Source organism: Ochotona curzoniae, unplaced genomic scaffold (assembly GCF_017591425.1).
Source record: "Ochotona curzoniae isolate NIBS_2020 unplaced genomic scaffold, NIBS_Ocur_1.0 scaffold_1037, whole genome shotgun sequence".
Classification (NCBI taxonomy): Eukaryota; Metazoa; Chordata; class Mammalia; order Lagomorpha; family Ochotonidae; genus Ochotona; species Ochotona curzoniae.
In genome coordinates this window covers 11,293,959-11,307,561 of record NW_024467083.1, presented here as the reverse complement: position 1 = coordinate 11,307,561, position 13,603 = coordinate 11,293,959, and the positions used below count along the sequence as shown (strand labels likewise).

Below are 13,603 nucleotides of genomic sequence, written 5' to 3'. Positions count from 1 at the left end.
TGCCCCAACATTTCTCTCTGGTAGATATCTAAAACGATACAGGAGGGTCATAATGAATCTTTTTTTTTTTTCAAAGTAAAAGAGTTGAGACTTCAGTTCTTTTGGGCTCCAGTGAAAGGATTAACTAGCAAATATGTGCTACATCTGATGCTCAAAAGAAAGAGGCAGAAACATATTATACTAATATCTAGATCAAAGTAAAAATATCAGAAAAGAAATAAGTAATCTAATTTTAAAAAAGTAATCTCAGAAGCTGAATCAATATATGCTTATCTGAGAACTGTGGGTACTCCCTGCCAGGCTGTACTCACTGACTGTGAACCTGAGAGCTGGGGCTGGGTGCAGGCCAGGCTGATTAGGGTGGCAGCACCGGTCTGCGTGTGTGAGGACCAGGTCTGGGGGTGGCTCAGGATGACCTAAGCCACAGCACCCACGGGCATGCCCCAGAGCTGGGTGGGATGTGGGCTGGGCTGGGGTCAGCCACAGCACATGCCGAAACACACAGAAAAACCAGGGCTGAGAGCAGGTCTGGTGGGGGTCACTAGGGGTTGCCCCGACTTGGCTGCAGCACCTACTGATATATGTGAGGACCAGGTATGTGGCAGTCTAGCTGCAGAATCCACCATTTCTCATGAGATATTACGCTGGGACAGAACTGACCAGGTAGCTGCATCCACCAGAATGTACATTGGCTGGCACAGGAGACAGACAGAGCCTGACCCTGTACTGACTGGTGCATAGCAGTGTCAAGACTGAGGCCACCCCAGGCAAGATTTCTTAGGGGACTCCCCAGTTAGACTACTGAGTTCAGACCCTAGCCACAAAAAAAAAAAAAAAAAAAAAAAAATCCACAAGAAGTGTGGTCCAACTTCAGAGTGCATTTGTTGGGTCTGGGCCTCAGTTGCTGATGTTTGTGCAGTAGACAGCATGCCCAGTTCCACATGGAGGACACAACAGTTATCTAGTCCAGCAGGGGTCGTAAATTACTTCATCAGAAGATGGAGAGCAGAACAGGTTGGACAATTCTCCTGGCCAAGCTTTTTAGCATATCCCTGGATCTATGGATGCGCTAAAGCAGACCTTGGTAATAATAGACCTTGGAAAGATTTTCTCAACTCCGGAGCAATGAATCCTAACAATTTCTTAGAACTATCAAAGCCACTCCAGTAACACCTTTAAACACACTTCCCCACATCAGGGTCTTTAGGACATCATCAAATGATAAACACCCCGGGTCTTAATGTGGTTTGATGGCAAGGAGTGATCCCCTTCCTTGAAGACACAGGAGAAAACAAGCAAACATTTGTCCTGCCCACCTTGCTCCAAGCTTAACCCTTCCCATTCTAATTAGAGGTCCCCCCTCTCAAGTACGTAAACAATACTACAAAAAATAAAAACAAGCAACCCAGCAACAACAAGATGTTAAACAACCTTGTTCATCTTTCACAGAAAAAAGTAGGAAACAAATTTCAGTAAAATCCCGAATCCTCCGTAGGAGTAAGAGCTGCAGCCAGGGGAAAGTGTTCTAATAAGGGCTGATGAGACAACTAGTGCTACAAAGTCTTGAAAACGCACAGCTGTGCGATCGAGGCAGTTACAGAATAACCTGAAAAGGGATGTTTTCCGCCTCACCCCTCAGGTCTCTTTTCCAAAAAGTAACTTTTTCTAAGTCAGTGCTGTTTGCACTGATCACTCTCGATCTCCTTCATTGCACGGACTTGCACGGTAGCATCGTGTTGCACTCCCCACCACTTTCCTGGTACCCCGACTGGCTCGCTCCGAGCCTGGCTCCCCACAGTGCTGGGCTTTAGCGCACACCTCACCTCCCCACTCCCGGATTGGCTGTTGGTGGGAGGCTCGTTTCTTCGCTCCGCATTGGCCGCTCCAGGGGAGGAGCTGTTCCTGTCTCTTTATTGGTTGCTCGGTGGAGGCGACTCTTTCAGCTGCGGAACCGAGGTCATTTCCGGGAAAAGATGGCTGCAGTGCGTTTGCTGAGGACCTGGAGCAGAAATGCCAGGCGGCTGGTAAGCGGGTTTGGACTGATCTGGGGCCAGGAAGGAGAGATTTGCCCATACTCATCCGAAAGTTTTGTGTTGCCTTTCTCTCATAGACAGGGTACTTGTGGATAGGCGGAGGTATGTTTGTTAAAAAAGAAAACGGGGCTACTAGAGAAAAGTGGGCAGTCCGTGGGTCTGAGCTCCACTGCCTTCCCTTACATTGCCGCGATTCGGTAGCCTTCCTGCGCTTTCCTCACCTGCAGACCTGTCTGGCCTTTGGTCTTCTAGCCTTTCACTGTGCACCTTCTAGGTGCCAGGCAGTTGTGATAAACGCTGGAATAGAGATGCAATTCATTCAGCATTTAATGAGAACCCACGGTGCGCCAAGCACTGGTCACGCAATCGTGACCTGAGGGAATTTACAGTCTAGAGGAAGAGGGCGGGCGGTCAAGCGAAGAATATCACCTGCGTCCGAGGAGCTTAAGATTCTCTCTTGGCTCTCTTGCTCCCCTGTACCATTCCAATCTTTTATCAGCAAAATTATGACCCACAGCCTTCTCCCTGTCAGTTCCCCCTCTTCAGTAATCTTTTAGCATCAAGCACAAACTCGCGCCAGTGAGAATACTGTTTCATCCTGTTTGCACCACGTTTTTTTTTCCGGTTCCCTGGTGGCTGGCTCCTGGTCTTTCAAGAGCTTGCTGTATAGCTGCGCTGTTTTCTAGACTATGGGGAAGCCTGTGGGAGTGAGACAGAGGCTAACTTTCCCTCCCAGTGATTACAGCTTTGTGGTGGACGAGGGCAGGGAGAGAGAAAAAGACATGGAGTAACTACAGTCCAGCTTGAGAAATGCAATGATGGGACAAGTGCATAGAGCCGCAGGAATACAAAGGAGTGGGCACTTGAGGAGGACCTGGGAGTCAGAGAGCAGGTTCCCAGCCAGTACTGTGTAACTTGAAATCGGTGAAGGGTAAATAGGAAATAACTGGAAGAGAGCTCTGCTTGGCCGCGCCTCACTGGGGGCTGGCGTCTCTTGAGGCTCTCCTTTCTTCACTTCTGTGGCACCAGCTTTCCAATATTATTCTTCCTGTGTTTTTGATCCCTTTGTCCTAATCTCTACTTTCGCTTCTCAACTGTTAAGTATAGTCATGTACCACATGACACTTCAATGATAAACCAAATTTGAGTAAATATTGGTAGTGCTATAAGATTATAATGGAGCTGAAAATTTTGTCTCTAATATTTTCACAGCATCTTGTCAATGTTTAAATACAGTTTTCCTCAATATTCAATATCATAATGTGCTATGCAAATGTGTAGCCTTGAATTTGTGTGATTTTACACAGTAAAATCACCTAATAAAACATTTCTCAGAAGTAAGCAATATAAGGTTATCGGTGTTTTTTTCCCCAAAGATTTATTTATTTTTATTGGAAAGGCAGATATACAGAGAGGAGAGACAGAGAACAAGATCTTTCCTCCAATAATTCACTCCCTAGAAGGCCACAACGGCCAGAGCTGAGCTGATCTGAAGCCAGGAGCCAGGAACCTTCTCAGGGTCTCCCATGTGGATGCAGGGTCCCAAAGCCCTCGGCCATCCTCGACTGCTTTCCCAAGCCACAAGCAGGGAGCTGGATGGGAAGCTGAGCTTGTGGGATATGATCCAGTTCCCATATGGGATCCTGACACGTGCAAGGTGAGGACTTTAGCAGCTAGGCTACCATGTCAGGCCCAACTATTGGTGTTTCTAAGGGTTCTGACTTTGGCCTTTTGCCTTCTGCATTTTTCTCACTTCGGGATTATATCATCCACTTTTTTGAATGTATTTACCATCTATAGGGACGATATCCTAAAGTTCTGAAATTTGCCAATTCAGACCCCTGTATCCCACTGCCCTTAAGATCTCTAATTGCATAAATATGTATATGTATATGTGTATATATGTATTATGATGTTTTTCAGCTGCAAATCATGAAACAGTACGTGTCTTGCATATGGAGCATCCAAAGTCAAGTGACAGTTGGTGCTGATGAAGAGGCTCATCATTATCAGGGTGTCATTTCAGCAGTCATTTGACCTTTCCTTCGTAACCACAAGAGAGCTGCCAAACTTATTTAGTACTCAAGGCAAGAAGGCAGCCATATTCAGTCACTACAGGCATGTTTTCTGGCTCCTGCTAGCACCAGGAAACTTGGAAAAAGTCGCCTTTGGTTATCTCCCAGTGTGCTTTAATACCTCAAAGAAGCATTGGATTCTGCAGGCTCCAGAATGGCCCCTGGAAACCTGTTTCTCTTGATTTTAGCCTTTAATTCTTTTTGAAGAAATCGTGTTACTGTTGTTCACCACACTGTCAGCTCTGGTGCCTACTTTTCCTGCCTCCTATCTTGTGTTTTCCAGTCCATTCTTCATCATGTAGGTAGGGCAATTTTATGAAGAGATATACACATTTAGTAATGTTGTTTGATTGCTTCAGACTGCCCTCAGGAATATGTTCAAAATTCACAGGACTTTGGAGACAGTTTATGATGTTCCTAGACAATCTCTCAGGCTTCATTGCTCCCCAAAAAACCTATCGATCCTGACTACAGTTGTAATACTTCCCCACCCTTGCTGCATTCTATTAATGGATCTCACAATGTCCTCTCTTGACTCCAGACCTTTGCGTATGTATTTGCTCTGCTTTCAGAACTCTTGCCTTACTCCCCTATGGCCCTACCTGCAACACACCACATCTTCAGGATTACTCCCACTCACCCTTGAGGTCTTGCTTCCACATGACTTTATCCAATTGGATCCCTTTTCTTTAGGTTCCTGCAACACACTATTGCGCTCATGTAATGCACTGTTATAATCCCCTTTTTATTTCTGTCTTTGAACTTTAGGATTCATAATGAAAGTGTCTTCTCTATATAATTCCAAGTGCTTGGCACATTGTGGGTGTTAATCAGTATTTGTTGAAAGACTCAGAAAAGCTATTTTGTCCAGCATTTTAACAAGAGGTCTTACCACATGTATTTGGTTATCAAGAGGAACTCTAAGTCTTACTTACCGAGACCTTGTTATATTGAATATTTCTGTGGTGTTTGCCTGTAGTAAAGCAAAAGCATAAGTAGTTTGAATTCAAGGAGTAAGTACTACATTGCTTTTACGTTCGAGTTTCCAATTTATCACAGATTCTTAGTATATTTAGGAATGCTTAACAACTTCCTTTTGAATTATTATTATAATATTTAATTCTAATCTGATGAGCCTTTTCATCTTTTATGTTTATAGATATTTTCATGATTATAGATATTGGCTTATTAATAATTACCTTGAGTCACTAGGGACAAACTGCCATTGCTGCAAGCAAATTGGAACAGATGGTCCCTTAACTGTTCTTAAGTATTATTCATAGGTGAATTTAGAATTGTTTCAGATTTTTAAACAATGGAACCATAGTATGCTTTTTTTTCTTTTAAGGTTTATTTGTTTTTCTTGGAAAGGCAGATTTACAGAGAGAACGGAGACAGAGAGTAAGATCTTCCATCCACTGGTTCACTCCCCAAGTGGCTGTACTGGCTGAAACTGATCGATCAGGAGCCAGGAACCAGGAGCCTCTTCTGGATCTCCCATGTGGGTACAGGGTCCCAAGGTTTTGGTGGTCCTGTTCTGCTTTCCCAGGCCACAAGTTGGGGGCTAGATGGGAAGTGGGATATCTGGGACACGAACTGGTGCCCCTATTGGATCCCAGTGGATGTAAGGCAAGGACTTTAGCCACTAGGCTGCAGCACCAGGCCCCATGATCATACCTTTTTTTTTTTTTAAAGATTTATTTTATTTTTATTGGAAAGGCAGATATACAGAGAGGAGAGACAGAGAGAAAGATCTTCCATCTGATGATTCACTCCCCAGGCGGCCACAAGGGCTGGAGCTGAGCCAATCCGAAGCCAGGAGCCTCTTCCGGGTCTCCCTCATGGGTGCAGGGTCCCAAAGCTTTGGGCCGTCCTTGACTGCTTTCCAGGGCCACGGTCAGGGAGCTGGATGGGAAGCGGGGCTGCCGGGATTAGAACTGACGCCCATATGGGATCCCGGGCGTGCTAGGCGAGGACCTTAACCACTGCACCATCGTGCTGGGCCGATCATACCTTTTTAAATTGGAGATTTTCAGCCTTACATTTAGTTTATTAAGCCAATAGTCCATGTCCAGAAAAGAAATACCTTCTCTATTGAAAAAACTGTTTTCTTCTTCTTTCTGTTGTGTTTTAAAGCCACCTATTCAGTTTTTTCTATTTTAAAATTTTAATTAATTAATTAATAATCTGAGTGACAGACATGTAGAGAGAGACAGGAAGTCAAAATGCTTTCATCTGCTGGCTCACTCTCCAAATGACCCATAGTGAGTAGGGCTGTGCCAGGGCTGAAACAGGAGCCAGAATGTTATCTCTGCCTCCACGTGGGTGGCTAGAAATCCAACCACAGGAGCCATTACTGCTGCCTCCTGGGCCCTCAGGAAGCTGGAGTAAGGAGACAAAGCTGGGAATCATCAAACCCAAGCACTCCACAGATAGGTCCGAACCAGGCAGAAAGAGCCCATAAGAACTCCATCGGGGTAGGCCTTCCTGGGTACATTAGCAGGAAGCTGGATTGAAAGTGGAGCAGTAGGGCCCAGCACAGTGGCCTAGTGGCTGAAGTCCTCACCTTGAACATGCCGGGATCCCATAAGGGCGCCGGTTCTAATCCCAGCAGCTCCATTTTCCATCCAGCTCCCTGCTTGTGGCCTGGGAAAGGAGTTGAGGATGGCCCAATGCTTTGGGACCATGCACCTGTGTGGGAAATCTGGAAGAAGTTCCTGGTTCCTGGCTTCGGATCGGCATAGCATCGGCCATTGTGGTCACTTGGGGAGTGAATCATTGGACGGAAGATCTTCCTCTCTGTCTCTCCTCCTCTCTGTATATATGACTTTGTAATGACAATAAAATAAAATAAATCCTTAAAAAGAAAGAAAGAAAGTGGAGCAGTCAAAACTTGAACAGGGCTTCCTTATATGGGACTCAGCCTTCCTAAAGCGTAGGCCCCCTGTCCTGTAACACCCTCCTTGTGTGGTCGTTGCCTGACATCTTTCTCTCTGAGATTTACTTGGTGCAATCTGTTTAATAAACTACTAGATAATTTTTTAAAAAGACTTATTTATTTGAAAGAGTGACAGAGGGAAAAAGAGAAGGAGGGAAGCAAGAGAAAGCTAGATAGAGAAGGATCTTCCATTTGCTAGTTCATTCTCTAAATAATACATTAACAGGAAGCTGAATAGGAAGTGGAGAAGCAGGGATTTAAACCAGCACCCCAGTATGGGTGCTGGTGTGGCCAGGGATGTCTTAACCCACTAAGTCACAATGCCAGCCTCCTTTTCCTTTAATAACCCATAATTTATCAATGCAGGCTCTTTTTCCTGACATTTATGGCTATCAACAGTTTGATCCATTTTATAAATTTGATCAAACTAAGTCAAGCTGCTCACTGTTGCAACACACATGCTAAGCAAACTCCTGCTGCAGTCTCTTGTTTAATTTCTTTCTTCTCCCTTTAGGAAGTTCTCCACTCTTGTTATTTACACTTACGCCAAGGCCCCATTTAAGTCTTGCTCGAAGAAGTCTTTCCAAGTCAAGTCAACCTGGAAAAAGAAACATTCTCTACCTATATTCCTGTAAAACTTTATTACCTATATTTCTAATTATGAGAAGTTAGAATGTATATACACACACTTCAGCATTTGTGTGTGCATTGCAAACTTCAGTAAGATAAATTTGTTTTTCTGCTACTACTTGCAATGTGATAAGACAAAAAAGAGTCCAGATTTTGATGTCAAGTTAGCTTATGTTCAGATTTAAATTTGCCATTTGTGTGCTGTCTGACCTTGGACAAATTATGCTACCTTTTCCATCAGTTTCTCGTTTTTTAGAGAGGATTACTGGGCATGGTCTAGAATGTAATTATAGAGTATAACGAAGCCAATATATACAAAGATATTTTAAATACTCAGCATATAGTTGGCACTCAGTAATATTAAAGTTTCATAATTTGTGCCCTCCTCTACCAATTAGTTGGTCTTCAGAGCATTTGGTGAAGTGGTTAAGCCAACTTGTGGAATGTCTATGTCTCATGTGAGAGTGTCACGGTTTTAGTCTCAGCTCTGCTCCCAATGCCAGCTGCTAATGCACACCTGGTGGTGCCTGGCGTGCTTGGACCTCTGAATTTCTGACTTCTGGCTTCCATGTGACCCAGAGCTGGCTTTTGGCAGCATTTGGGAAAGCAATCAAAATATAGATTTCTCTCTGTGCCTCTGTCTCTCTGATTTTCAAATAAATAAATCTATTGCTGTGAGGAGCTTGCAGGAGTGCATGCTGAGACCTGATAACTGGGCGTGAACCTTGGGAGTGTCTTTGTTTTTGGTGATGCATGGAGACAAGCAAGCATCTGAAGACTGGGCCAGAATGGCCTCCTCAGGATGTTGTCTAGAGGGTGACAAGCTCTGCCACTGTGCTCTCAGGCCTACTCCCCGTTAGGCTTGCTTTTATCCTTGGAAAGCAACTGAGGCATGTGACCTAGAAAAAGGGTACAAATTCATAAGCACTAGGAAGCACTTCAGGAATACTGCCATGCATGTCTATAACTACATTACTGTTTAAACTATGTTCCTCTGACTACCAGACCAGGTGTCCTTGTAGCTAAACTATCCCCAGATTGTCTGTTTTAGAAGGTTGTTTAGAGACCAGGGTAGAATGGATATACGGAAAGTTTTCAATAAACATTTTGCCTTGTACTCCTGACCCTTTGTCCCCTGTGTCTGTTTAATGTCTCAGAGCTCCTGCATCCCGAGTCCCTAGATCCAAAGAGATCCACCTCAATAATTCAAACATTGTTCTGTTGTGGAAGTAGACCACCTAATAGTTTAATTTTCTTTGAAAGGTTTTAAATATATTTAAATAAAAGTTATTTAAATCAATATCAATGTATGTACTTCAGGACTTTCACCTGCTCTCCCTAAATTGCATGGCAGATGAAGCAAAAGTTGATTGATTTGTTTGATTATGGTGTTGAGCCAGAACTTGAGTTGTGGTATTTGAAGAACGGAAAGGCAAACAAAATGGAGGTATTTGGGGTAGAATTCTTTCGCCACCTGCTCAGTTTTAACCTATGAATTTTAATTGTAATTAGACTTTATGTTTCTTGAATGCTAATGTTAATGAGAAGAAAATATACGTATTATGAAGATCATAAATTAGAATGCTCTCTTTTTTTTTTTAAAGGTTTATTTATTTTTATTGCAAAGTCAGATATACAGAGAGGAGGAGAGACAGAGAGGAAGATCTTCCGTCCAATGACTCACTCCCCAAGTGAACAAAGGCCGGTGCTGGGCCAATCTAAAGCCAGGAGCAAGGAGCTCTTGTGGGTCTCCCACGTGGGTGCAGGGTCCCAAGGCTTTGGGCAGTCCAAGACTCTTTCCCAGGCCACAGGCAGTGAGCAGGATGGGAAGTGGAGCTGTTGGGATTAGAACCAGCATCCATATGGGACCCCGGCGCATCCAAGGCGAGGACTTCAGCCACTAGGCCACGCCGCCAGGCCTAGAATGCTCTCTTTAAAATAAAGTGCATGGTTCAAAAGTATATTTTAGGAAAAAGGATCTTCAGGATGTTTTCTTGTTTGTTTGTTTGCCTTTAGAAACCAGTGATATGGGGAGGTGTTTAGTGCAGTTAAGGTGTCCCTGGGACCACATGCATCCCATTTTGGAATGCCCGGCTTGGACCCTAGATGCTCTGCTCCGATCTGGCTTCTTGCTAATATATGCTCTGGAGGCATCAGACGATGTCTTAAATATTTGACTCTCTGTAACCCACACAGGAGACTAGTTTCAGCATCCTGGCTTCAGCTGGCTCAGTTTTGCTATAGCGAGCATTTGGGAGTGAATTAGTAAAAGGAAGAACTTGCTTATTCTTTTTTCACTCCTTACCTCTTTCTCTCCCCACTTGTATCTTTTTGTTTAAGTCTCTGCCTTTCAAACAAAAACTGAAAGATACATAAGTTAAGGAATTTATTTTAATAAGTCACAAACCTTTTTTTTTTAAAGATTTATTTTATTTTTATTGGAAAGGCAGATATACAGAGAGGAGAGACAGAGAGGAAGGTCTTCCATCCCAAGTAGGCGCAACGGCCGATGCTATGCCGATCCGAAGCCAGGAGCCTCTTCCGGGTCTCCCACATGGGTACAGGGTCCCAAGGCTTTGGGCCATCCTCGACTGCTTTCCAGGGCCAGAGGCAGGGAGCTGGATGGGAAGCGGGGCTGCTGGGATTAGAACCGGCGCCCATATGGGATCCTGGGCGTGCTAGGTGAGGACCTTAACCACTTTTGCCACCAAGCCAGGCCCCATCCTCAACTGCTTTCCCAGGCCACAGGCAAGGAGCTGGATGGGAAGTGGAGCTGCCATGATTAGAACCAGTGCCCATATGGGATCCCGGTGCGCTCAAGGTGAGGACTTCAGCCACTAGGCCACTGTGCCGGGCCTGCCTATTTTTTTTTTTTTTAAGACATGTAGTGAGCCAACACTGGCACACCAGCAGACATGCTCTGGGGACCAAAGGGAGTGTGTGTCAGAGCCCGACCACTGTGCCACATCAGATTATTGGGTTTGGGGACCTGTGACCTCGTGGGCATGGGGTGCTGTGGATTGCTCAGGGAAGGGGGTATAGGGTTGTGCAGGAGGGAGGATCACCGAAGGAGAATGGTATGGGGGAGGATTGACTCCTGGGGAACTCCCACTGACTAGGCTACTGCACTTACAGGTAAGCAAAGAGGCTGAGACAGGTAGTTTGGAGGAGGAAAACTGGAAGTCCTTTTGGGGTCAAACCAATGTGCTTGCCCACATGGGGGACCTGAGCTGGGCTAGTTGGTATCAACCATGACCACCAGTGCACATAAAAGCTAGGGCTGGACCATACTGGCACATTAGTGCATACTGGCAGGGTTAGACCACAGTACCTAACAGTGAATGTTGAAACAGGGTATGGGTCTAATTAGGCTGGGCCTGACACTAACCAGCACGTGAGAGAATTGGATCTGGGGGCAGAGTCTGTGGCGGATATGTGGGCTCACCCCTATAGGACTGTAATACCCTCTGGTTTGCTCAAGAGCTGGGAGTAATGAAAGGTCAAGTTAGGCATGACTGTGGAACTCACTGACATGAAAACTAGGGTTAGGAACAGGCTGAGCTGACCCAGGCTGCAGCACTCACAGGTGCACCCAAGAATTATGTGTGGGATGGTCTGGGCCTCAATATCCACCAGCACACACAAGGGCCAAAACTCAAGGGTGGACTATGTAGGACAAGGGCCCAACACCCACTGGCACATGTAGGATATGGGTCTAGGAGTGGGCCTAGTGGAGGGACTTGGGAAAATCCCCTGGTGTGCTGTAGCTCATGCTAGTAGGCACGTGAGTCAGGGCTGGGTGTTGGTTAGGTCAGACAAGGCTGCTCAACTTGTTAGTAGGTGTGTGGGTCGACTCTAGGAGGGTCAAACCATAGCACACTGGCATGCTTAGGAGCCAGGATGGAGTATGGGTCATGTGGGACTAGGTTATCACACCTACTGGTATGGATGAAAGCCAGCTGGAGGCAGGCTGGGTAGTGCTAGGCTGTGGCACCCACCACCAAGAGTCGGAACTGGGGGTAGACTGGGTCAGAACAGGACACATGCATGATTTGTGGCTGAGAGAAGCCCTGGTAAGGGAGCTAAAGGGATGCCCTGGCTAGGCTGCAGTTCCACCGGTGAGTGTGTGTGTGTGTGTGTGAGAGCCTGAATGAGGGCATTGAACTGGGCTGGATATGGCTGCTGCATCCCTTATCATGGGTGTGGACTGGATCTGGAGTGTGCCAGCGTGAGCTAGGCTCCAGTACCTGCTGGTGCGCGCAAGAGCCAGAACATGTGAAGGAGAGGCTGGGATAGGTCTTGGCAACTACTGAACCACTATGAGAGCTATGTCTGGGGGTGAGCCAGGTGGGGCTGGGTTATAGTACCCAGGGGTAACAGTCAGAATGGGTAGGGGCCAGCCAGGCAAGGCTGCTGTACCTGCTGGTAAAATACACAGTGAGAGGTAGGCCAAGTCAGACTGGGCCCACCACCTGCCAGTGTTAGCCAGATCTGTGACTGGGGGGTGGGGGAGGGGCGAGTGGCCTGAGAGAGAAGATTGGGAAGCTCCTCTGTCAAGATGCAGACTCTTCTGATGAGTGAGTGCAAAAACCCAGGCTGAGGGTAGCCCAAACCAGGCCTGCCAACATATGTGTGTCAGGTCTGGGTATAGACCAGTCTGGACTAGTCCATAGCTCCCACTAGCAGATGTGAAAACCAGGATGGGGTGTGGGACAGGCCAGGTTGAATGATAACACCTGCCAGCTCACATGAGGACCAGGCCTGGGGATTGATTGGGCTGTGCTATGCTGCAGCACCCACCAGCATGAATAGGAATAGGGGACAGGCTGAGCAGAGCTAGGTTGTAGGTGAGGTGAGGCCATGTCAGACTGGGCCATAGCACCCACCAGAACATGTGAGTCCGAGGTGGGGGAGCAGGGAGAGCCCAGTAAGGAGGTTGTGGGATTCCTTCTGCTTGGCTATTTCTCCCACTGACCAGGATGGGAGTGGCTACAAATTGGCCCGCATGTGTGCTGTGTTAGGGGGAGAGCCAGGCGGGGCCAAATGACTATATCCACGGTGCATGCATGAGCCAGAGTAAGTGCAGGCTTTGCTGTAGTTTCAGCTGACAAGTACTGAGACTGGGGACAGTTCCTGTCACACTAGATTGCAGAACCACCAGGAAAGTGCAAGATCTGGGGCTGGGAGTGGGCCCATTAGGGAAACCGTGGGCACCTCTCTGATGGGTTGCAACTCTCACTGGTAAGCATGAGAACCAGGGCTGGGGGTACGCCTTGCTAGACAGGCAGTGACACCCACTAGCAAGAGTGTGAGTTGTCTAGTGGAATTGGTTGGATTGAGCTAGGCTCCAGTGCCCATTGATGTATATGAGAGCTGAATGGGATGTGGGACAGACTATACAGTCTGCTGCACATTTCGGCATGCCTAGGAGCCAGGGCTGGGGCAGTCCTAGTGGGGGCTAATAAGGGTTGCTCCAACTAGGCTGCAGTTCCGCTGGTGTATGTGAGTGCAGAGTGCGAAGCAGGTAGGGTTAGGCTGGGCTGAAACTTCCATTGGTTTGCATATGAGATGGGATTTGGGACAGAACTGATTAGGTGACTGCAATCACGAGTGTATGTGTAGGCTGACATGCATGATGGTCTGAGCCAGACCCTACACAGAATCAAGAATCAAGTTGGGGTTACTGCTAGTTAGATTTCTTTGGGGAGCTGTCCAATTGCATCACTGGACTCAGAACTCCAACCACAGTGAAAATCACGTGATATGTGGTCTGATCACAGAGTGCATATGTCAGAATTGGGTCTCCGTGGTTGCTGAGGCCTGTGCAGTGGATGGCATTCCCAGGTGCTCATTGGGGACATCATAGCTCCTTGAGGCCTGCAGAGGACGTCTAGTACCACGGGAGAGGATGGAGGGCAGAACAAATT

The 13,603-nt window shown here is 46.5% G+C and overlaps 1 protein-coding gene across 3 annotated transcripts in view; it reads left to right on the top strand.

Annotated features, from left to right (window-relative positions):
* Positions 1–1,965: 1,965 nt before the first annotated feature.
* DBT (dihydrolipoamide branched chain transacylase E2) overlaps positions 1,966–13,603 on the top strand; it is a 45,858-nt gene continuing 34,220 nt past the window's right edge. For 2 of the 3 annotated variants that reach the window (XM_040998363.1, XM_040998360.1), the window contains exon 1: positions 1,966–2,024. Coding sequence is in view for 2 of the 3 variants with exons in the window: in XM_040998360.1 (XP_040854294.1) it covers positions 1,974–2,024 (51 nt within the window). In the remaining variant the exon portion in view is untranslated. The remainder of the gene's footprint in view (positions 2,025–13,603) is intronic. The other variant, XM_040998362.1, reaches the window with a different exon arrangement.